Here is a 23,467-nt window from a genome sequence, read left to right on the forward strand (position 1 = left end):
CATGTAGAGATTTCTATTTGAATAACTTTATTTAGTTTAAGTGTGATATACTGTAGCCTCACTAAAGAACCAGATTAAGTAGATTAGTAGACTGTAAAGAATATTATATACAGCATTTTCATTTTTCAATAAACTGATAAATCTCTAATATGTCAGAGCCTGAGAGAAAATCTACAAGTTGCTTGTTTTGTCTGAGCAACAATCCAAAACCCAAATATATTAAGATTTATAAAGCAAAAACAAACAGGAAAACATGATACGTTTTGGCATTTACAGTATATACTGCTGTATACTCTACTGTATATTTTATTTCTTGTTTTATCTTACACTGAATTGGTTTTATCTGATTTTTTTTAATCTAATGATTTTATGATTCATCTGTTTTATTTTGCTGCCCTTGTGAAGCACTTTGTAACGTTGACTTTGAAAAGTGCTCCATAAATAAAGATTATTATTATATATACATGTATATACAGTTCGTATGTGAATATGACACTGTTGAGAAATGAGAGAAAGTGTAGAATTTAACTTTGAAGCTACCTAAGAATAAATGTATGAGGAAATTCTGAATATAAATAGTTAAAACTCAACACCTGCCTGAAAATATATTTCATAATAATATCTTTATTTTCTGCAGTGATGAAGTGTTATAGTGTCATTACCTGTTTTTAATGAAGTTCAGCACTTCAGACCTAAGATCATACCATAAACAACCACCAACCCTAACCTGACACCTGCAGGCTGGTCTGAGGACTAGTGAACTGCACCTACCTGCTCGTCTCTGATGATCAGTATCCCTACAACCTGACTGTCCACCTGGGCCACAAAGGCCTGCAGCGCCACCCCATCCTGAAGAAACAAGACAACAAGACAAAACATGGAAATTTACACACGTGTACTGATTTGAATATGTGCTGTGTCTTGTACGAGCCGAGTCCAGTGCCATGAATACACATGAAGTGGCTGCATTCTCATTTGAGAAGTAATTATCAGTTTGGGAGCTGCAGCAGTGACAGCTGGGGTGTCAGTCAGAGAGGAAAATCCGTTCAACTGAATTGTCACCAATCTGTTCCCTGGCGTACGTGCGATATTCCTCGTTATTCCAAGACAATCATCATACCAGCTTGAGTCACACTTGATGGTCCAAAACGATCATCATTTCATTTTAAAAGTTGAAGGGAGCCCAGTTAAAATTTCAGCCATGATATTTTCTCTATTTACTGTTTATGCTAATTAAAAACTGATCATATTACAGGCCAGTTACTGTCAAGTAGGAGAACACTGGTTAATATTTGATAGACCTTTTGTACTTTTACATATGTTAGCAGTGGTAGTAGTAGCAGTGATTGTACTTGCATATTCACTAAAAAGAGCTCTTGTCCTTTACTGCCTAATCTTTTATTGATGTACACTGATGTCTAGCAGAGTCAACATTTTGTACCCAAAAAGATGCAGAGGAGTCTTTTTTTCAGCCCTGAGTAGTGTCAGTATTCTTCTCTGGCTGCAAAAGATGGGAAATTTTGGGATTATTCAAACCGGACTCTATTTTAATTTTGTGTATAAGTGACTAATGGGGAGAACAATTTTTGAAATTGGTCCAATATTGAGCGAGAGCCGTGAAACAGGCTGCAATGTAATAATTTAGGGTGATAGCGTCCCTTCAATGTATGTCCACTAAAGGTGCTTGTTTTTGTCACTGACAGGCTCAGATTGTTATTGGTTGGTTATTTAGACACAAAATGATGAGAAAATAGGGTCCAGGTTGAAAAATTCCGACATTTCCCTTTAAGCTCCACCACAGGGCAGCTTATTGCCTGAGTGGCAATCACAGTAATAATTAAAAGTGACTCAGATGTACAGTATCAACATTTTAAACTCATCTGGATTTTTGGTGTCTGGCAGGACACTGTTATGAGAGACTGTAGTGAGTCAATCAAACAGGATTTTGAAATGACGTCCTCAAGCAGGAATAAAGTTATAAAGAGACAGAGAATGTTTCATTATGTATGACACATGTTTACATTATTAAGGGACCAAATGTTTTTGCTTGAGGGCCAGTATTGGCCTGCTGGCCGCTATTTGCCTATCACTGGTCTACAGTCTGAAGACGACAGAGTGTAGAGTAGCTGATGTGTCGGTATCAGTGTGTGTTGACTGACCCGGTCATTGCGGGTCTCATAGAAGAGGGCCATGTCCTGCAGCAGGGACTTGTTCAGTCTCAGACCCTTCACCAGGTCAGAGACAGCAGGCCAGTCTGTAGCCAGAGCCGGTCTCACCTTCACACTCCTGTAAGAACCAAACTGTGACCACAAACTGAGAGGAACACTGCTACGTAAACTGCAATGAGTAGAGTTTCAACATGAATAATAAATCATAATCAGATGATTTTAGAATTATTAGTTTAATTACAATAACTAAACTGGATAATCCATGAGCAGACCATCAGTTTCCAGCATCCTGCACTGTATTTTACACCCCACACGGATCAATGGAGTCAGATTTGAAAGAAAATTTGCTTCTCACTGTTTCTAAATTGGAGTCTGTGCACCCCTAGTGGTCAGTGGCAGTATTGCAATATGTCTGTGGACGATTTTTGAACTAATAATGTATAAATGTAGATTTTTGCTGATTTTTTCCCCCATTAAAAGTATCATTATTCAATTTAAAAGGGCATTTAATATGTCTAACATTCATTCCTCAAGACACAGAAGTTTCACAAGAGGTGTATCTTTAAACAGCCTGCACCTCAGTAGTCAGATTTTGTGGTGTTTTTGTATTCATTGTCTTTCAATATGCACTAACAATATCAGAGTTGTACATGTGTTATCATGGCAAGCATACCAAGACAACAACACTGATCTGACAGTAGCGACGCTGTCTTTAAGAAGCAGGTGAGATTAACCTGTCAGGAAAACCTGGTTGCTCTGAGAGATGGCCCACCTGAGCCCGACGCGGGGGAGGATGTAAAGTTCACGGGTCAGCGTGCTGCCGGGGCACGGCGGCACCCTGAGGAAGCTCTGCAGTAACGGGAACTCAGGGGACAACGTGGAAACTGTGATGATGCAGAAGTCTCGGTCCTGACAGACACAAGAACAACACATTGAACCACACAGAGCAGATATGTTCAATATATCAGAAAAAGGTTTATTTTCTGAAAGACTTCTCACTTTTCTACAGTTCTATTAGCAAAGCTGTCAAAGCTTCAGTCATGCAAAACAAATCCAAGTATTCCAACATTGTAATATCTATTTAATGTCTTTAAAATCCCTCAAGATGTGTAAAGGAATCCAGTTTTTACAATTACATACTGAAACATATCATCATTCCAGGGACACAGGAGTATTTATTTTATCTCTTGCCTATAAATTCATATAGAATGTTTGTACAACTGATAAACAAAAACATATTTTCTGATAGAGAATCAGTCAAAAATCTTGCAAAGATGATACTCACTGGGAAACGTTCAAATACATATGGAATAAAGTCCACTGATCTGGAAGAGAAGCAGCAGAAGAAGAAAAAGAAGTTAAGTGAAAATGTGCCAACGTCAGAATCAAAGCCAAGTCGGTGATCACTGTGGCGGAACAACTGGCCGACCAATCTGCCCGCTGCTTCCAGCTCAACTTCTCGCCCCTCAACTTGCTGTCACTTTAAGCGCGGCTCTCATTAATAACATGCTCACTCTCGGCGGGAAGCGACTCGACTCCATATTCAGTAACGGCTGGGAGGTAAGGCGGTGGTGAGAGGAGCTCAGCGGGAGCCAACTAACAGTCACTCTCCCTGCTTTAACACAGCACATGACTGATGTAAGTCTGGACGGCTGCCACGACTGCTTCTGCAGCACTGGTGGAAGCAATTTACGTTAAAAATATGGAATAATTTTTAAAAACATAGGTCGATTAAAAAAAAAAAAAACGGACTTCTGGTATCTGACTTTCTGTGAATTGTATCATATTAATTCTTTGAAAGTTTATTTTCACAGAAAATAAGTTGCAGCGACCCTTTAGTAAGCATATGTACCTTTATCATAAATTTAGCCTTTTTTCATTCGCCAGAAGACGACGCTAATAACCTTTAATTTTTGTTGTATATCTCAATGTTTTAAATACAACAAACAAGCTACTCTGCCCAGTATACTGCAGTACTGTTTACTGTGTATTGACCATGGTTTAAACATCATGTTGCATGTTAAAATAATGTAAATCTTACTAAGAACTTTTGTTTAAATTGAAAGGTTTAATTTCCTAAGTATCCTGTATCATCTTTGATTAAAAAATATAAATACTGTATGTTCTTGAAGTTCATCACAGCATAAAACATCCAACCTGACAAAAATGTTTCACCAGCTCAAAACTAATTATGTATTTAAAGGATAAGGCTGATGATATTCTATATTTTTATTTTGCCTTTTTATTGTCAACAAATCCCATGAAAAGAGATGTCTCTCAATACTTCCTGACTTCCCTCCTCTGTGTGTGGCTTTCAGCTCTGAGCCCATTGGTTCCTACTGAACAAATTAATCCTTAAAAAACACCTCACATATATGTAGTTTCATTTGTGAAAGGTTTGTTGTTGGGGACTATTTTCAGCAGTGGATGAATACATATTTCTTGCTCTGGTGAGTATTGCTGGCAGCAGGACGGTGTATGGCCACAATGGAGCTTTAAAAAAAAACTGTTCTGACCTTCACCCTGATCTTACCTCATTTCATGACTCATGTCAATAACAAAGAACTGAATACAGAAAACATTGGGTTTCTCCAAAAGCTCTCCTGCTCCGGTCGACTGCGTCTCCTGCTGAGATGACTGTAACTACAAACAGACCAAAAAGGAGACAATGAATACTTAAGATTAATGGTTTCTAACTGCTGCACTATTGGACTATTGTTACATGAACACTCTGCACCTCATAAACTTCAGTTTCAATTATATTAAATCATCTCAAACGGATAAGACAGTGTTGGTTGTTTCATTTCTAATAAAATTTCTGGAGCACAGAGCAACAGTCACTCAGTCCAAACACTTCCTGCAATGAGGTTTCTCAGTCTGTTCTCATTATCTTCTAAAATATCCATCAACAATCTAACATTTTTATTTGACTTTATCAGCAAGGACCGAATTCTCTGTCACAATTAAAGGCTGTTTAAAGGCTTTTAAAATATAGTTTCCCTTTTTTTGTATTAATTAACAAATTTTATCACTGAAATGCTGCCTCACTGTGACTGTAAATTGCATCATTATCTTAATCTATCTGACCAAAATCCATCAGGTAGGTGTTTACAGAGGTGTGAGTTACCTGCTGTGAATCTGATGTTTGTCTCGGCGCTTCTTCGTCTTCTCTCGTGTCAGAACGAGCGGCGGATTCATCGCATCTCGTTTCCTGCGGTTTGTACAAACCGTCGAACTCGCTCAGCTCAAAGCTGTCGCACAGCTGTTTCACATCAACATCAGCAGTGACACTGATGAAGCCGACGGCGACTCCGTCACTCTGTAAAGAAAAAGAAAACACACAGCCATCAACTCTACAGTCATACTCATATTACCCCATGATATGTGTTTATCTATATGTCTATCTTTTTCTATTTTCCTTTTTAAACACTCCTTCCGCATACAAAGTAAACATTTTGTTTCATGTTGCCTTAAACTGAGCAAACTCTATGTGCTGATGAAGATCATGTGATGTGATCAAAGCTTAAAAACAGCTATTACATGGACCTTTGTCATCTATACATGCTGTTTTAAAAAGTGATCATTAATTATTCGTCATTAATCTTAAAAAAAACATACTAATTCTCAGGCTGGTTTGAGTTTGGACTTAAATCATCTTTAAGAAAATAAACAAATGAAATCACACGGCGTCATAAATAGTTCAGCGGGCTGAGCTGCACAACCCTCAGGGGCAATGTTGGACTGTTTGTACTCCAAGTACTGAACATATTCAGACAAAAAGCCCAAAATGCTTCAGATGTCTGGACACAATATGTTCAGTGAGAGCATGTCTTGGCCAAGTATCAGCTTGTATCTGCCATATGCTGCCACAAACACATGTCAGCCTGACTGGCGGGGAGGGGAGAGAAGATCTGTCGTCTCCCAGGTCCCCGAGGGAACAGACCCCAGCGGGGTTTCTGAGAATCAGTCAAAGCATCATCAGCGAGCTGCTATTAGAGCGCACAACAGCGGAGCAGAAATGAGTGGTAACAAATTATTTAACTCACATAAGACCAGAAATGGAGTTTAATATCTACTGTGAGTGACTTTTTCAAAAGAAATGGGCGCAAAACCTTAAATAAAAACATGTAATTCTATGTGTTTTAATAAGGAGAGGGCTATAAATTGGAACAAACCTCACAAACAGCCGTGTGGTTTTCCTCATTCTGAGCCTCGATGAGCTCTGCCAGGACGTACGGCTGATCGATGACTGACAGTAGTTTTGTCCGCTCTGCAAATATCCTCACGATGTCATCATGATCTTCAACCCTGTGAGATAAAAAGAGAGAAGTAGTAAGCCTACATCTTAAAGATCCAACAATCAGCATTTTTTTTATATTACAATGAATCAAATTACACTCTGTAGCATGCAGTGGGACATTGATGGCGCTTAACCCACAAATGATTTGAACTCTGCAGCTCTAAATATCTTTTTAGCCTCATTTAAATCATAGTATTGGTTGGTTTTAGTCTCAGTGCTTCCAGAATCATCCTGCTCTGTGTCTACAGACTTTATAAGGTGATAATACACTATGTCAGAATTATATGAAGGAGTTCTTCCGCCCCCTAGTGGCCAAAAAAATCAATTAACGCACCTTTAACTTTACCCACCTACAACACAACAGTCACAAAGATCCACATCCACTGAATTCTGGTAACAAATTCACTGTCAACTCTGTGCTACTAATGAAATGTGGGCTCAATATTAGACTGATGAGCTAAATGTTTGATTTTTGAGTACGAGCATTCTAGTTTGCAGATGACACGCTGGTGTTTAAGGCAAATGTGTACATGCTCATCCACCACCTTCATCTCCACTCTCGTACTTTTCACTACATGAGCATGCACTATTTATGCACTATACATGTTCCATTGTTTTCCAGCATGTTAGCCGAGAGGAATCATCTGGAATCACCTTGCAGGGCGGACATGAAGTCTTGGACAGTGATCTTGTCTGTGGCAGATTAATGCTAAGCACTGAGGCCCCGGCTCAGTCAGGCGCTGCAGTGGCTCAAACACCTCATCCAGTCCCAGCTCTGGACACAGAAGTCGCAAGACCGAGTCTCTTAATTTCTGAACGAATTAATGAATAAAATTCTGAATAAATGACAAACTAAGCAATGAATTTGAAGCAGTTCTTCACCTGAACCGTCGGCATTTGGGCTGATCAGGCAGACGTATTCAAGCTCTGCGACGGCGTTAAAGACAGCCCTGTAAAGAGATGTACACAGTAACAACAAGGGATTATACTTTAATAGACACTGAATTAACCTTTATCAACCTACGTTCTGTAGTTGCATCTAACAAAGCACCTTACTAGGGCTGCAACTAATGATTATTTTCATTATCTGTTAATCTGACGATTATTTTCTCAATTAGTCACCATCTTGTTTTGGCCAAACAACAGTAAAAAATAAATTATTCAGTTTACTATGAAGTATGACAAAGAAAAGCAATCATTACATTAGAGAGGTTGAAAACAGCAGATTTTGGGCGATTTTGGTTAAAAAAAAAGACTGTTTCATTATCAATATACGGATTAATTTTCTGTCAATCAACTAATTGGTTAATCAACTAATTGTTGCAGCTCTGCATCTTACAGGAACTACCATTTTCATAACTCAAGGGGGAGCTGAACTCTGGCAGCGTTTTGCTCATCATGTCCAGTCACACATTACCCCTACATCACACAGATATAAAATGTATTGACATGTAAGGCTGTATATGATTCTTTAGAGGAAATAAAACAACAAGTAAAACAACAGAAATTCAAAACAAATAACACAAGTTTTACTCAACTGCAGAAAGAGAGCATACACCCTTATTTTTTCATACCTCATTATTTCCTTTAGACTTGCTGTGGCGAAGCTCGGCTCTGCAACGAACAGGTGGGTGAAGAGTGTGTTGAAAGGCTGCAGAGGGGAAAAAAATGGAGATATTTTCTTCAAACTTCATGTTGTGAAAAAGTCTTGGCATGAGCATATGAACAATTACAAATGACAGATCTATAACAAATCAGTGATCTGAAGTGTTTGTTTATGTTTTCAACTAACCAACTGAAAGAACTGACCCCCCCCCAACCCGCATCCATCAACAGAATTCATCAACAAATCGATACAGACTGTGCATTTTTCAGCTCTGAAGTGTTTCTGCATGAAAGGTTCCCAGTGAGCCTGATCCACCAAGTCTCCAACAGGGTGATCGAAGAAGGAAGCGTGAGCCAAGATGTCGTCCTTCTCATTGGCCAGCGTCACTGCCAGGTTGGCTTTCTCCCTCGAAGTTCCAGGAGAGCAGAGGAGAATCATGTTTATATAACATCACAAGTTCTCAGTGACTCTTTTCAAATTATGGTTGAAGAATATGATAATTACATCATTATTATTATTATTATTATTATTATGATTGACAGCAGTAGATTTTCTTTCAAACAAATCACTAAAACAAAATCTGATCTGATCAGTCTTACATAGATGTTGCTTTTAGTTGTTATTTTGGAACCTTTTGATTATTTTTATTTCCTTTTTGCTTCTATCTTGACAACCTTTATTGTTTTTATTGTAAGTTTTATATTGTCTACCTTTTCAGAGTTATTCTGCTTATTTTCTGACCTTACTGATCAATGTGGAGATCAATGGAAATCCAAATAAGGAATAAAGAATTGTAGTCATATTCTACATTGACACATCAACAATTAAAATGATACTCAAACTCAAACCTCCCATGATTGGTCTTTTGGTAAAGAAACACTCATTCTCTGTGAACTTTAAAGTTTATAAAAGCTTGTTGTTTACTACCTAAACATAGCAGCTACTGTATGCTCGGCTTGAGAAGAAAGAGCTGAAAGAGAACTGTTTTATTTCTCGTCCATGCTGTCTTGTTTGTGTTCCCTGTCTTTTAATAATTTATAGTTAGCTAGCAGAATGTCTTTGGGTTGTGGACAAAACAAGACATTTGAGGACGTCACTTTGAGCTTTGGGAAACATTGATCGACATTTTTCACCACTTTCAAATGTATTTTTCCAGTTAAGTATGTGATTTTGGGCATTTGTCATTATTTTTTGACTATTTATAGACAAGATGATTAACAAAAATCACTGATAGATTAATGGACAGCTTAAATAAACGTTGCCCTAATGCTGGGTAGTTTGACAGATCAGTGACTTAGATTAGACAGGTATCAGTTAGTTTTTCAGTGTGCTTCTTTAAAGAAAGCCTGTCTATTCTCCATACTTAAGATACCAAAAAAGAAGTATTTTTTTCTTACAGAAGATGAATTACATTGACCTTTCCAAACACCTCCAGAGCTGAGGGGCTGATGAGGCTGTCAATCCCCTCAGCATCCGCTGATTCGCTTCTTCTGACAGCCACAGTTTCCACTTGGCCACTGGTTGAAGTTATAGTCCTCATCTTTACTGGATTATAGGAGAGAAAAGTATAATTTCAGCTACAAGCTGTAACAATTATAGAACCAACTATTAAATTAATCGCAACTATTTTGATAATCGATTAATTGTTTGTCCAAATGATTCTTCTTTAATGTGAATATATTCTGGATTCTTTAGTCCTCTACGATAGTAAAGTGAATATTTTTCGATTGTTGATTGTTGGTCGGGATAAAACAAGACATTTAAAGACTTTAAAGGCTTTGGGAAACAATTATCGACATTTTTCACCGTTTTCTGATATTTTACAGACGATCGATGAATCGAGAAAGTAATCGACAGATTCATCAATAATGAAAATAATCGTCACTTGCAGCCCTAATGTCAGCCACAACAATAGTTCAACAACGACGTTAATAAAAATCTTAATAAAACTTACTTTTTACTCATTTTTCTCTTCATAAATTACAACATACGTTAGACTTACGGGTTAATGTTGTGGATGGAAGTTCTAAATAAATTCATACGTAGCTCCGTGAAAAAGAAACCTCTTGTGCCGATTACAGTATGAATATTTTGTTAGTTTGTGCTAAAGCTAGCTCCATGAGCTAACTATACAACAAATTCTGTAACCATAGCAACAGAACGCTGCGTGCACTGAACGTCAACTCGCGAGGCATGCTGGGTACTGTCATGGTGGCTCGCGCTGACTGGATCTGAGAGAAACGTTTCTTCCTCTCCGACAGTTTTTGTTGTTTCTGTTAATATTTGTAAATCAAAAGTTTACTGTGTAGTTTTCGGTTAAACCTGCCAGCAAAATGGCTTCGACGGCGGCGGGTAAACAGCGGATACCGAAGGTGGCGAAGGTAAGAAAAACCCAAACATTCGTGTGCAGCCATGAGCTGACTGATGCTAAGCTAATGCTAAGAAGCAGCGCTAAAGTTTAAATCAGAAAACTTGTCGAGATAACGCTTTGGTTTGCTTTTAACCAAGTTTAGAACTTAAATATGGGACACCTTGTGCGTTAGAATATATCAAAATGTTACTAAGGGTGGTAAGGTGAGCGTTTAAGTTTGCGTCGTCAAACGTAAACAACATTAGCGCGTAAAACAGGCTGATTAAGTTGCTTTACCGATCAGAGCTGAAAGAGAACTGTTTTATTTCTCGTCTATGCTGTCTTGTTTGTGTTCCCTTTGTTTTAATAATTTATACAAGTAAGTTAATTCCCAAAAACAACTCAGCACTTGAGTCCCTTTAAAGGACATGTTCACAATCTTTCATGTTTGTCTCAAAACAGCAGTCAGAAACCCAAATTAACATTGAAACACGTTTTTCTGGTTGTAATCATTCCTCCTGTTCATACTGACCATTAGAAGATCCCTTCATAATGCACTTATAATGTAAATGATGGAGGACAAAATCCATAGTCTTCCTTCTGTGCAAAAATGTATTTAAAAGTTTATCTTAAGCTAATATGAAGCTTCAGCGTCCAAATGAGTCAAATCAAGTAGATATCTTTCAATGTTAGTCTTTTTAGTGCCAAAGTCCGTCTGAAATTGGGAACCTTTCATTTGACCTTTTAGCACTTTGTTGATTGTTGTACATAGTGAAATGTTTCCTTTTAAAATACAAGTTTGATTTGGGTTGTATGTAACTCAATATTACAGTTTATGTTCCACATAAAGGGAATAAATGAACTTGAATGTGGTAAAAGTTAAGCATAGTCAGCAATAGGATACATAGAACATAAAGACATAATGTTCCCATCATGTTAAAAAGACTTTTTCTGTTGTGTTTCAGGTGAAGAATAAAGCTCCCGCAGAGGTTCAGATCACCGCTGAGCAGCTGCTAAGAGAAGCCAAAGAGAGGGAGCTTGAACTTCTGCCACCACCTCCGAAACAGAAGATCACCGATGAGGAAGAGCTGAATGATTACAAGCTAAGGAAGAGGAAGGTAAGCGCTTAAAAGCACTGAAATGAATATCAGTTGTTCAACACCGACATATAATTGATTTAAAAGTGTGAGATATGAGATCATGTGCCAGGTGTATTTCCTTTGTTTAAGAGGAACAAAGGCATCGTCTTCAGCAAACAATCATATTTTACTTTTTATGAGACTGTTGTCTTTGTTTTCTTGCAGGGGTTTGAGGACAACATTAGAAAGAATCGCACCGTCATCAGTAACTGGATTAAATACGCACAATGGGAGGAAAGCCTGAAGGAGATCCAGAGGTATTGTGTCTGTATTTACTACCTTAGATAACGTCAGGACATATTTCTGTAGAAACTAGCGGTAAATCAGACTTATTTCATGATCAGTTTGAGCAATTCTCAATAATTTAATAGAAAAACACCCAAAAGGTTAGTTTCAGTGACTCCAGTGGTTTAAATATCTTGCTCATGTATGTCATATTTGTCCTGCTCTGTAACCTTTTGTAGCATTCCTTCATATCGTAATTAGCTTTTTTTGTAGTAAAGATGCTGTGATTCCAAAAAAAACTTTTTTGAAGAAATCTGATCAGTCTTTCCAATTTTCAAATTCAGGTAAATTTATCCTAATTTACACAGAGATTGTACAGAATCCCTGCGCGTCCCGCTCATGTCTCTGCTGCACTGTTTTCCTTCATCCCTTCCTCCTCTGATTTAAAGGGCTCGTTCCATTTACGAGCGAGCGCTGGACGTCGACCACCGCAACATCACTCTGTGGCTGAAGTACGCCGAGATGGAGATGAAGAGCCGCCAGGTGAACCACGCTCGCAACATCTGGGACAGAGGCATCACCATCCTGCCACGAGTCAACCAGTTCTGGTATGAAATACATTTAATTACTTGCTGATAGATTATAATGCAATGTTTGCCTTGTTGGTGATGGCAGGTTTGGGTGGGGAATGTATTTCATTAAGAAGCAAACAAAAAAAAACTTTCACAAATGTAAAATGTTTTTTGATAAACTGGAAAGTTCAATACATGTATGTGACTGTAGTGTAGATGGAGAATCTTTGTGTTTGCAGTCTACTTGTACTTTTCTTTGGGGAAACCTCTGCTTTATTCACATTTGACTCTTTGTCCTTCACCAGGTACAAGTACACCTACATGGAGGAAATGCTGGGGAACGTTGCCGGCTGCAGGCAGGTGTTTGAGCGCTGGATGGAGTGGGAGCCTGAAGAACAGGCCTGGCACTCCTACATCAACTTTGAGCTGCGCTACAAGGAAGTGGACAAAGCCCGCACTATTTATGAGCGATATATCCTTTTGTTGATGTTTTTATGTGTTGTGTTCTGAGTGGTAATTCACTGAGAGGAGCGATATTTACCAACATACATGATGTGATGGAGCTGTTTAATGTGGTGTTAGTTCAAATTCAAACTCCATGACTTCATGTGTATCAAAGGAGACAAACACATGGTGGTACAAGCTAAACAAAATGACACAAATTATGAATGATTATGTAAAATGAATCATTCAGATTAATATCTACTCCAGTAAGAGTATAATGATTTTCATGATGATGATTTTTTCCACCTCCAGCTTGTTCATGTTTCATTTCTAAACAGATGCAACAGTGAGGGACATTTTATAACAGTCTTTGTATTTTGAAACCTCTGGATGATATTTCTCTGTGATCTGAAAACTCTTTAACTCCGCTGCACTCGTCATCGTCCACCCGGAAGTGAAGAACTGGATCAAGTACGCTCGTTTTGAAGAGAATCACGGTTACATCGCTCATGGCAGGAAGGTGTACGAGAGGGCGGTGGAGTTCTTCGGGGAGGAACATGTGGATGAAAACCTCTTTGTGGCCTTCGCCAGGTTTGAAGAGACTCAGAAAGAGGTGAGTCAAGCCAAATATAGAACAAAACCAAACCATTTTCCTTGAATAAATGTAAATAAGAGGAATCTGTAGGAATCTGTTGAAGTGTTGTTTCTTCTTACCAAAGAACCAAACTTGTTGACTGACTGTTGTTGACTAAAATGTCCTTTGCTTTACAGTTTGAACGTGTTCGCGTGATCTATAAGTACGCTTTGGACAGAATCCCTAAACACCAGGCGCAGGAGCTCTTCAAGAACTACACGATGTTCGAGAAGAAGTTTGGAGACCGGAGAGGGATCGAGGACGTCATCGTCAGCAAACGAAGGTTCCAGTATGAGGAGGAAGTCAAGGTATTAATCTTTGAAACTGTCGCCTGAACCACCAGCAGTAGCCTGAAAGAGTTGATGCAGGTCTACTGATGTGTAGAATAAAAGCCTGCTCTTCATCTTTGGTTCACATGATTACATGCTACGTCACGAGTAATAATCTATTGAGTGGCATAGATTCCTTTTGGTTTATATTATATTGTCAGTACACCAGGAAAAAAACAAAACTTAACCAGTCATCTATCTATTTGTTGAGTCCTAAATTGTTGTTTTCTTAAAAATCTGCTAAAACAGTTTCTTAAAAGATCTGAAACACATAAACCTGCACTGGGAAAAAGTGGAATTATTTTAACAGTCCTGTTTTAAGAAGAAACATATTTCAACAAGTGTGTTTTTATGACTTTATTACCATCAGAAATTAGTGAATGAATGAAAATGTTGAGACGGTATTGAATTCATACAAGAAAGCATGTAAATGAATTTGACAATAATCATTAAATGGTTGTTAAGTTGGTTACTTCCTGTCCTCATCATTGGCGCTTCCCCGTATGTATCTAGGCAAACCCACACAACTACGACGCTTGGTTCGATTATCTCCGCCTGGTGGAGAGCGACGCTGATCCCGACACGGTCAGAGAGGTTTATGAGAGAGCCATCGCCAACATGCCCCCCATCCAAGAGAAGAGACACTGGAGACGATACATCTACCTGTGGATTAACTACGCTCTGTATGAAGAGCTGGAGGTCAAGGTCAGTTGACTCACTTCTCATCTCAGTCTCAGAGACTAACGAGGAGGGAATCCTCATATGTATCGGTGATGTCACAAATCAATCAATATGCTAATTATGTTAATACATTTTTATTTGCTTCTTTGCAGGATCCTGAGAGAACAAGGCAGGTGTATCAAGCCTGTCTGGATCTCATCCCTCACAAAAAGGTAATTATACATTAATACAGTTGTTATTACAGGGGAAAAAGTGGTCTCGCTGTTATCACCAAATGAAAATAATCACGTCTTGTTTCTCTTTCAGTTCACTTTTGCTAAGATTTGGCTGCTTTATGCTCAGTTTGAGATCCGACAGAAGAACCTGCAGGGAGCCAGAAAGGTCATGGTAAGATTCAACCACAGTGACATCTATCCCAGCAGGAGACATCAGAACATGGAAAACTACGTTATTTAGTCAATTTAATGATCCAATATCAGCTGTGATATTTTATGAAGTGTTTATTTTAATTTTCCTATATTTAACCAGGGAAAAGTCTCATTTTTAGCACAGTGAACATAATACAAACAACATAAACAGACTAAGACAAGTCTCACACTATATAACAGTATAAACAACATCCAGTTAAGATGCATAAACCTGAGCAAAGAACGTCTCTCAACACTTCCTGTTTGCATCAGTGATTTCCGCTCATCAGCGTCTCTCCTCTCAGGGAACAGCGATCGGGAAATGCCCGAAGAACAAACTGCTGAAGGGCTACATCGAGCTGGAGCTGCAGCTCCGTGAGTTTGACCGCTGCAGGAAGCTGTACGAGAAATACCTGGAGTTCACTCCGGAGAACTGCACCACCTGGATCAAGTTCGCAGAGCTGGAGACCATCCTGGGAGACGTCGAAAGATCTCGTGCCATCTTCGAACTCGCCATCGGACAGCCGCGGCTGGACATGCCAGAGGTATCGAATACTGTTCTTTTCATCCAACAGTATTTTTTCTGGCAGGGGAATATTGGCTACAAATAAAATCTCTTCGCCTCATGGCTGAAATGCAGTTGCAGTTGCATGCATGTTGATGATGTTGATGATTCCAGGTGCTGTGGAAGTCCTACATCGACTTTGAGATCGAGCAGGAGGAGTTTGGAAACACGAGGAACCTTTACAAGAGGCTGCTGCAGCGCACCCAGCATGTCAAGGTGAGAACTGCACGCTGCAGCTTTCTGAAATACCTGGAAGAGTTCTGAGACTGAACCAATGTTTTCAAAAGCTAAAACATGATACCTGTCCGTCAATCATTAAATTCAGTTTCCTCAAAAAGTCTTAAAGTTCCAGGGAGATTTCATACGACTATAAATTAAAGCAGAATTGTTTCAACAGTGGATTTTGTTGCTGGAAGCTGTTGAACTCTTTTATGTGGAGTTTCAGTCGGCACCGTCGTCTCAGCAGAACCCTGGATGAACTAAACAAATAATAATTTTTAAATTGGTTCATCCATCCATGTTATTCCACTATCCAGGTCCAGGTTACACTATTAAATTGATTTTATTATTGGGAATTATTGTTATATACTGTAGGGTAGTAAAAGTGATATAAAGGTTTTACTAAAGGTAGTAAAAGTGATTATAACAATGAATAATGCGAGGCCATATTGTCCCTCCTGGTTTTTAATAATACTTTTATATGTTTGGCCGGTATGATCCTATTGAAATTGTGCTCTATGTGATATTAAAAAGTCTTGAATTTAACTCGGTGAACGCTGCAGAAGGAGCTTTGCCATCAGTGTGAAAATCTGATCCTTATTTTCTTAATCAACCAACAAAACCGTCATTGTGAGGAATTAATCAAATGAAGAATGAATTTCCTCATTATTAGTGTATCCAGTAATAATTCAGGGTATCTGCAAGTTCCTTAAATTAAACAACTTAAAAAATCAATCCAACTTGGCGGATTTATCTGGTAAAAAGAGAACTCCAAACAAATAAAAACATTTTTCAACCAGTATTTCTTATGGATGGAAATCGACCAGCATTAGCATCTCTTTAGAAGCTTTTTTGCTAGCTCATCTAATCTGTCTTTTCTCGCAGGTTTGGATCAGCTACGCCAAGTTCGAGCTGTCGATCGAAGGTCCCGACAGGCTGCAGAAGTGCCGACAGATCTACGAGGAGGCCAACAAGGGCATGAGGAGCTGCGAGGAGAAGGAGGAGAGGCTGATGCTGCTCGAGTCCTGGAGGGACTTCGAGATCGAGTTTGGCTCCGACAGCACCAGAGAGAGAGTCAGGAAGCTGCTGCCTGAGAAGGTGAAGAAGAGGAGGAAGCTGACGGCCGAGGACGGGGTAAGAACTGGACATCAGCCAGCGAACTGGAGTATAACCAGTTTGTTGGGATTAATAAAGTGGTCTATCTATGTACCGCTGCAGAATTATAGTTGCAGTGGAGGTCTCATTCTTCTTCTGACCTCTTTTTTTGGTCTTTTTTCCATTTTTCCAACCAAAAGTGTAATTAAAACATATTATTTTCTGTTTTATATCATTGTAAATTAAATCACTTTTGGTTTGGACTGTTGATTAGACAAAAGAAGCCATTGGAAGACGCTACCTTGGGCTCATTAATAGCAGCCAGTCACAGGTTTTAATCACAATCTTTATCTCCATCTCCGCAGTCGGACGCAGGCTGGGAGGAGTACTACGACTACATCTTCCCCGAAGACGCCGCCAACCAACCCAACCTCAAGCTGCTGGCCATGGCCAAGATGTGGAAGAGGCAGCAGGTGGAGATCGAGGACAACAACGGTCAGGAAAACGATCAAACACCCGAAGAGACGACGACATCATCGCCGTCCTCTGCCGAACCCGCGGCTGTTCCCGATGACCCTCCGGAGAACGACTCCGATAGAAACGACGCCACTGAAACAGAACCGCAGAACACGTACGACGACCGAGACGACGACAACAGCAGCAGCAGCAGCTCCAGCTCCAGCAGCAGCTCCAGCAGCAGTGAGAGTGACAGTGATGATGATGATGGAGAGAAGAAAAAGAAGAGCAAGGGCAGTGATGAAGAGAAAGATTAGAAGTTTCCCCGCTCAGGGACACAAGGACATTCATCCCAGATAGATTTTCTACTGTTTGTGTGTGTTTTTTTATGTCATTACACATCAATTCAATCTCACTCGTCGTGTCGTTTCATAAGCAAATGTTTATTTTGAATATTGACAGAAACTGAATCGGTGATTTTAGGAAATTAAAATTTGTACACTCAGTGGCTCTCTGACTATGAAGCGTTGAGAAACGGGGAAGCAGTTGAACTATGTACACTTAACCGAGCAGGTCCTGAAATAATTACACATATTTCACATCTGATTATCAGGATAAAGGGGAGCAGAGCGTCAGAGAGCCACAGTCTACTGTTATTCGATGTCTTCTGGTCTGACAGGATGCGGCAGTGGGATGATGGACTTCTTCTCTGTGTCTCTGGACAGAGCTTTCCTCATGTCTGCGGGAGGAAAAAGAGAAATATTATCAGTTGTTTGAATGTCGGCTCTGTTTGCTCTGGAGGAACAGCGCCCCGTGTTTAGTGTCGAAGCACAGAGGTTTTGTTTATTACGCTCCTCCAGATATAATGTCATAAACGAATGTCATAAAAGGATAGATATAAGTAAAATACAAATAAAACCCTCATTTATTTTGAGTGATATCTATCCATGCAGGTATTTGGGGTTTTATTGTTTCCAGGTTATGAGATATCTTCTAAACACAGTTGATAGGAAAGACATTAAAAAATATCACGAAGCTAAAAATAATAGGCTATAAACTTAAAAAGAAACAATATTTGGGATCGCTAATAAATACAGTGAAAGGCTACAAGCTTTCATTGTTTTCTGTTTTGTTCGTATCAACTGTATCTCTTCACATTTGTCTCCAACCCAATACACTGGAAGACAATGTATTTTCAATTGTAAAGTAAACTAACACACAATATTTCAAGTACAATAAATATATAATTCACAGACATAAACTAAACACTTGCACAAACCCAAGACAAACTTACTGCCTTAAGTTTAAAATGCCAAAATATTAGGTACGAATGAGGACTTGTAGACTTTTAATCTACATTTGTGGCCAGAGGGTAAAAGTTGGAGCTTACAGTGAAGAACATGAGCTGGATTTAAAACTATTTCAGGAAGTCTAGTCTAGTAAGACACTGCTCACAGATCGACTGATGATTTTCACGACAGATAAGTCATCTGAGTTCTGTTTTCAAAGCTCAAAGCTTTGAAATTGAACAAAAACAACTGTAACGTCACTTTCCAGAAACAATACTGAACAGATCTGACAGGAAGTGTTTTATCAGTAGAAAGTAGTCGTACACCTGGTACATACAGTACACTGTCTGAGCTGTCAAAACAATCTGAAAAATCTGTTTCATTTAAAAAAGGCAACATAAGATAAAAAGTACAACTGAGAATGATGTTCCTGCCAAACTCGAGCAAGTTTAGTTGCTGCCTCCGAGGTAGGAAACATAAAACCTGAAACTCTACAGTCAGAAATCTACTAAAACGTTTGAGTATTGTCCATAAAAATCAAACAATTTCATATTGAAAATTCTCTAATCTACCAGTATTCATTTTTTTCTCCTCTGAGAATCTGGTTTCAGTTTTGAGAACTCGTCTTACCGTAAGCGTCTTCATCTGGCTCTCCGTTGCTGGCGGAGTAATATTCTATCACCGTCCTGTAGACGCTGTAACCCAGACGTTTGTACATGTTCACCGCCACCTGGTTAGAGACTCGTACGAAGAGATCCACGAAGAAACCGCCCTTCCTACGGGACAAGACAGACAGCACGCGTTTAAAAACTGCAGCTACACACATCTGATAACAATAAAAACATCAAAACAAAGAGTATCTGTGGGCCTAGTTCATTTTAAGCCTCGTAAAAACCACTTAAGTGTTTTAGAACTGGGGACGAAAAGTGAAAAATATGTATTAAAATCTGAAAACGCACATTTCTTGAGTGAGATTAACATGTTCAACAACATCTTGGTAATTTGAATTGAAGCCTCATATGTACAAATGTAGAAAATAAAATATGTGTACAAGGACGACTGTAACAAGAAGAATTTAGATTTTCAGAATAAAATCATCAGAATTTAAGGATCTTGCATATTTTCATAAACCATACCTCAATGAAAACTGACAGAAATTTCAAAAATGTGTGTACAGATAAATATAAATACTTCCACACAGGAAACTTTTGCTTAAAAGCTGAATTGATACATTTCTGATGCAGTATTTGTCTTCAGATTTTGAATGTTGAATATTTTCCTCAAATATAAATCAAGTTGAGAATCTCCTGTAACTTCTCTTATACTAACAATATTACATTAGTCTCATTTCTAATCATAAAAATTTACTTTGTCAAGGCAGCACTAAAATTCACGTTTCCTGTCTATTATGGGTTGTGTGTAGACAATTAGTCGATCGAAAGAAAATTAATCAGCACTTATTGTGATAATCGATTAAAATAGTTTAAAGCAAAAGCAAATATTTTATGGTTCCAGCTTCTCAAATGCAACAATTTCCTGTTTTTCTTTGTCTTATATGACAATAAATTGAATATTTTATGGTTTTAGACTGTCAGTCAAGACAAAACAAGTAAACTGAAGACATCACTGTAGGCTCTCAGTAACTGTGAGAGACATTTTTTCAGCATTATAATGTAATCTGTAAATTAATTGATAATTGATTGACTACAGCTGCAGGGCGTGACGGTACAGACCTCTCTGAGATCTCCTCCAACATCTCCATGAGTTTGGCAGCGAGTCCGAGTCTTCTGAACTCCGGGGCGACGGACAGAGCGGTGACGTGACCGTGCCACTCCTCCCGAGCCACAGATCCCTCCGCCTTCCCCATGACTGCAAGAGAAGCACGAGTCACACATGAGCTCAGAGAGTCCAACAAGATTTCAACAAAGTGGATTTTTCAGTGAGGGAGACGAGGTAGATGTAGTTTCAAGGATTTTAACTAGGTAAATGAACTTTTTTAAAAGGGAAAAATTGAGTATTTATATGCCTGGAGGGGATCTTTAATCATGTTATATACAACTATCACAGAGCTTTTAATGAGCAATTTAATAAGAACAGATTCATATATTTCATGGGCCTAATTAACTGAATGAAATAAACACAAATTACAACACACATTAGATGTTTAAAGACACAGATGTCTTAAGTGTTTCAGAGACTGATCAGATGTCATTATATCAGCAAACCACTAGATGGTGCTAAAGAGACCGAAGTCAAACTCTTCAAAACTCAACTTTTCTCACAGCTAAAAGGAAATGCCTGTTTTTTTTATTTCACTCCTTTCAATTCCTTTATTTCAATTTTCCGACGTGCATCCTCCTCATTAATCCTTCAGAGTGAGAATTGTGCTTAAATAAATATTAAAAGTTGTTGTTATTTTGTCTGCATGTCAGCTGTGAAACATTAAAGAGATGATTTGATACATTTTTATTTTGAAGCTGACATGTATGATTTTTTGTATTTTAGTTTGTTAATAAAGTTTTAAAAAGTTCACAAGCATCCTTTATCTATCCACCAATCTGTTATTACTCCGTTTACTGTAGTTACTTTGTGATTAGTGTTTGTATTTTGGTTTTCTGCCAACCAAGCTAGCCGTTATGCTAGCTGTCTGAGGCTAATGTGTTCCTAATACAACATTTAATGTAACTGTTGGTGTTATGTATTTTACTGGTGACTCAGCAAGTCTGAACTCTTGTCACTCTACCTGTCAGTGTAATAATACTTTGGTCAAACTCTTATCATTGAATTTGTTATGTTTATCCAACATTTATCCACACAACGTTTGAGGACAGTGGTGCATATTTAGTGTCACAAGGATGATGATGATTTGGTTCAGTCTGTCTCTCAAAAGTTGTTTCAGAACTTTGCTTTATTTAGTTATTTTTGTATTATTTAACAAAAAACTGTATGGATAGTCAAGGCTTTTATAGTTTTAGTTTCTTTTGTTGTCATGACTACATCTTTCTACTGCCCTATTATATTAAAATTTCATAAATAAAGAGATTTTTTTTTTAAAAAGGAGAGCAGTTATGACAATCAAATTACTAAGAAAAAAGTAGTTTGTTCACAACCAACCAACATGTAAATGCACTTGAGGACTTTTAAAACATTCTCAAATTTAGTATTTTATGCTTGAGGAAAATGCTAATTATGTTAAGTACATCTGTGCTAGAGTCTAGTCCTCATCAACAACATATTAAAACGTGAGCGAGCAGAAGAACTTACTGTAGCCCATCAGTTCACCTCCAGGAGCCTCAGCAACGATGAAGTACTCCGGCCAGTGAGCCAGGTACTGGAGGTAAAACGGGATCCCATACTGGAGGTCAAAGGTTAAAGACAACTACAGACTTCTGATACACATGAAACACACAGATAGTTTGTCTCCCCGAGTTATATCAGTGAAAGTAAACAAAATATTAGAAACACCTCTCTGTATAAGATGCTACAAGTTATATAAACTTAATGAGGCCAGGATTTATTTCAGGGCTTTTGTATGAGACCTAATAAATAACTGAGTTTAGGGCTGGGCGATATGGACAAAATATCAATATTGCAACAATATTGTAGGGATTATTGGTGCTTTCACAAAATATTTACATGAGATTTTTGACAAACAGTCATCAGTAATGTAGATATAATGACCAAATAGGTAAAGGCAAATAACAGAACAGCCAGAACAGTCTGGTAAATTCAGAATATTACATCACTTCACTGTAACGCAGCCTTTAAAACCAGGAAAATATCCAAAATCTAAGACGATACCTACTCTCATATCACGATATTGATATAATATTAATATACTGTCCAGCCCTAACTGAGTGTATGTTAAATGTCATCATAATAAACATGCCAGATCCAGAGTCAGTCTGATTTACAACATGACAGCAGCAGGCAGGTGTGATGACAGATTTAGTTGATGTGAGCAACTGTAAATTCAGGTGTAAATGAAGGATACAGTTTCTGTCAAAGGGTCCAAGTTGCTGTTGAGCAAAGAAAAAAAAAAGACAGTTAGTCCTAAATTGTTATTTATCTATATCATGTCTGGTCAAAAACAAACCTACGAAAAGTCATATTTTATGTAGACAGACGAACCAAACTCCATCAAATAATTATAAGTTTCATTGTTTGACGTTATTTTCTAATATTAACATCGGTAGTAAACTGACAAACTCATATGTATTTACTTTGCTATGGTCAAACAGTGAATTCGGCACATTCATATCCCACCAAACATGATTATATTTATATAAAATTACACATTAACAGTTCATTAGCATTCCTAGCTAACAGCCACTGCGGTTAGAACCTGGTTAGCTAACGTGAAAATAGTGAACAAATTCCTAAATGTGCTGAAACTACAGTTAGTTTGACTGATTAAATTAATGCCGATTTTTCCATGAAAGGTTATCGATCCATAATAGTTTAAATAAAGTCCTAACAAGTGTCTATATCCGTTCCGTTAACATCGGTGCTATTAAATTATCAGATTATTGAACGGAGTTTGGCGCAGCGCTGCTTCCATCCGCAGGGATCAAGGCTGGAGGCTGGAAGCTAACGCTGCTGCTGCTGCTGCACCAAAACACTAAATCTACACATATATTTACCACATTAACACCAGACATCCGGGTAATCACGTTAAATACACATTGGGCGATAAAACTAACAAGATTTCACTCACATATTGTTGAATTTAAAGAGATCATCGCAGGTAAACGGTCTTAACGTTGTCATCTTGTCTTGCTGCTGTGTGTCCTTTCACCTCAGAGACGAAAAGACCAATCGGGTTATTTTTAAAAGAATAAAAAAACAAAGAGTGTCGCCCCCTGCTGACGCGGAGACAACCTACATACAGGCAGTACAGTGGACAAATACTGTCTGTCATGTGTAAATATTTATATTTCTATAACCTGTTTTCCGTATTTCAGAATGTATTTTCCTTTTTGCCTTTA

The 23,467-nt window shown here is 38.3% G+C and overlaps 3 protein-coding genes across 3 annotated transcripts in view; 1 reads left to right on the forward strand and 2 right to left on the reverse strand.

Moving 5' to 3' along the window:
* Positions 1-10,191, reverse strand: part of cfap61 (cilia and flagella associated protein 61) — a 42,787-nt gene extending 32,596 nt beyond the window's left edge. Inside the window, exons 1-13 of the mRNA XM_067571546.1 lie at positions 10,077-10,191; positions 9,472-9,619; positions 8,330-8,480; positions 8,043-8,119; positions 7,351-7,418; positions 7,123-7,243; positions 6,344-6,476; positions 5,296-5,487; positions 4,702-4,811; positions 3,454-3,493; positions 2,941-3,077; positions 2,160-2,286; positions 772-849 (exon numbers count right to left, since the gene is read on the reverse strand). Coding sequence (XP_067427647.1) covers positions 772-849; positions 2,160-2,286; positions 2,941-3,077; positions 3,454-3,493; positions 4,702-4,811; positions 5,296-5,487; positions 6,344-6,476; positions 7,123-7,243; positions 7,351-7,418; positions 8,043-8,119; positions 8,330-8,480; positions 9,472-9,614 — 1,377 coding nt within the window. The 5' untranslated portion in view covers positions 9,615-9,619; positions 10,077-10,191. The remainder of the gene's footprint in view (positions 1-771; positions 850-2,159; positions 2,287-2,940; positions 3,078-3,453; positions 3,494-4,701; positions 4,812-5,295; positions 5,488-6,343; positions 6,477-7,122; positions 7,244-7,350; positions 7,419-8,042; positions 8,120-8,329; positions 8,481-9,471; positions 9,620-10,076) is intronic.
* A 74-nt stretch (positions 10,192-10,265) lies between these two features.
* Positions 10,266-17,605, forward strand: crnkl1 (crooked neck pre-mRNA splicing factor 1). The gene is made up of 14 exons (XM_067571548.1): positions 10,266-10,455; positions 11,390-11,542; positions 11,729-11,820; positions 12,238-12,396; positions 12,666-12,832; positions 13,239-13,417; positions 13,576-13,746; positions 14,281-14,472; positions 14,601-14,660; positions 14,755-14,835; positions 15,161-15,400; positions 15,535-15,636; positions 16,525-16,773; positions 17,100-17,605. The coding sequence occupies exons 1-14, from the start codon at positions 10,408-10,410 to the stop codon at positions 17,505-17,507; spliced, it is 2,301 nt and encodes a 766-aa protein (XP_067427649.1). The 5' UTR covers positions 10,266-10,407; the 3' UTR covers positions 17,508-17,605.
* A 9-nt stretch (positions 17,606-17,614) lies between these two features.
* Positions 17,615-23,304, reverse strand: naa20 (N-alpha-acetyltransferase 20, NatB catalytic subunit). Its single transcript, XM_067571549.1, has 6 exons — positions 23,197-23,304; positions 22,474-22,498; positions 21,744-21,834; positions 20,213-20,348; positions 19,110-19,255; positions 17,615-17,929 (listed from the first exon to the last, which is right to left on the reverse strand). The coding sequence occupies exons 1-6, from the start codon at positions 23,247-23,249 to the stop codon at positions 17,844-17,846; spliced, it is 537 nt and encodes a 178-aa protein (XP_067427650.1). The 5' UTR covers positions 23,250-23,304; the 3' UTR covers positions 17,615-17,843.
* Positions 23,305-23,467: the final 163 nt, after the last annotated feature.

Source organism: Thunnus thynnus, chromosome 18, assembly GCF_963924715.1.
Source record: "Thunnus thynnus chromosome 18, fThuThy2.1, whole genome shotgun sequence".
NCBI lineage: Eukaryota > Metazoa > Chordata > Actinopteri > Scombriformes > Scombridae > Thunnus > Thunnus thynnus.

Bases quoted from the DNA above. Each gene is read 5' to 3' on its own strand.
- crnkl1 (XM_067571548.1), top strand. From the start codon at position 10,408: ATGGCTTCGACGGCGGCGGGTAAACAGCGGATACCGAAGGTGGCGAAG. The intron at 15,401-15,534 runs GTATCGAATACT...TGATGATTCCAG, and splicing joins CGCGGCTGGACATGCCAGAG to GTGCTGTGGAAGTCCTACAT. The intron at 15,637-16,524 runs GTGAGAACTGCA...CTTTTCTCGCAG, and splicing joins AGCGCACCCAGCATGTCAAG to GTTTGGATCAGCTACGCCAA.
- naa20 (XM_067571549.1), bottom strand. From the start codon at position 23,249: ATGACAACGTTAAGACCGTTTACCTGCGATGATCTCTTTAAATTCAAC. The intron at 22,499-23,196 runs GTGAGTGAAATC...TTTGCTCAACAG, and splicing joins CTCTTTAAATTCAACAATAT to CAACTTGGACCCTTTGACAG. The intron at 20,349-21,743 runs GTAAGTTCTTCT...CTTCTCTTGCAG, and splicing joins AGGTGAACTGATGGGCTACA to TCATGGGGAAGGCGGAGGGA.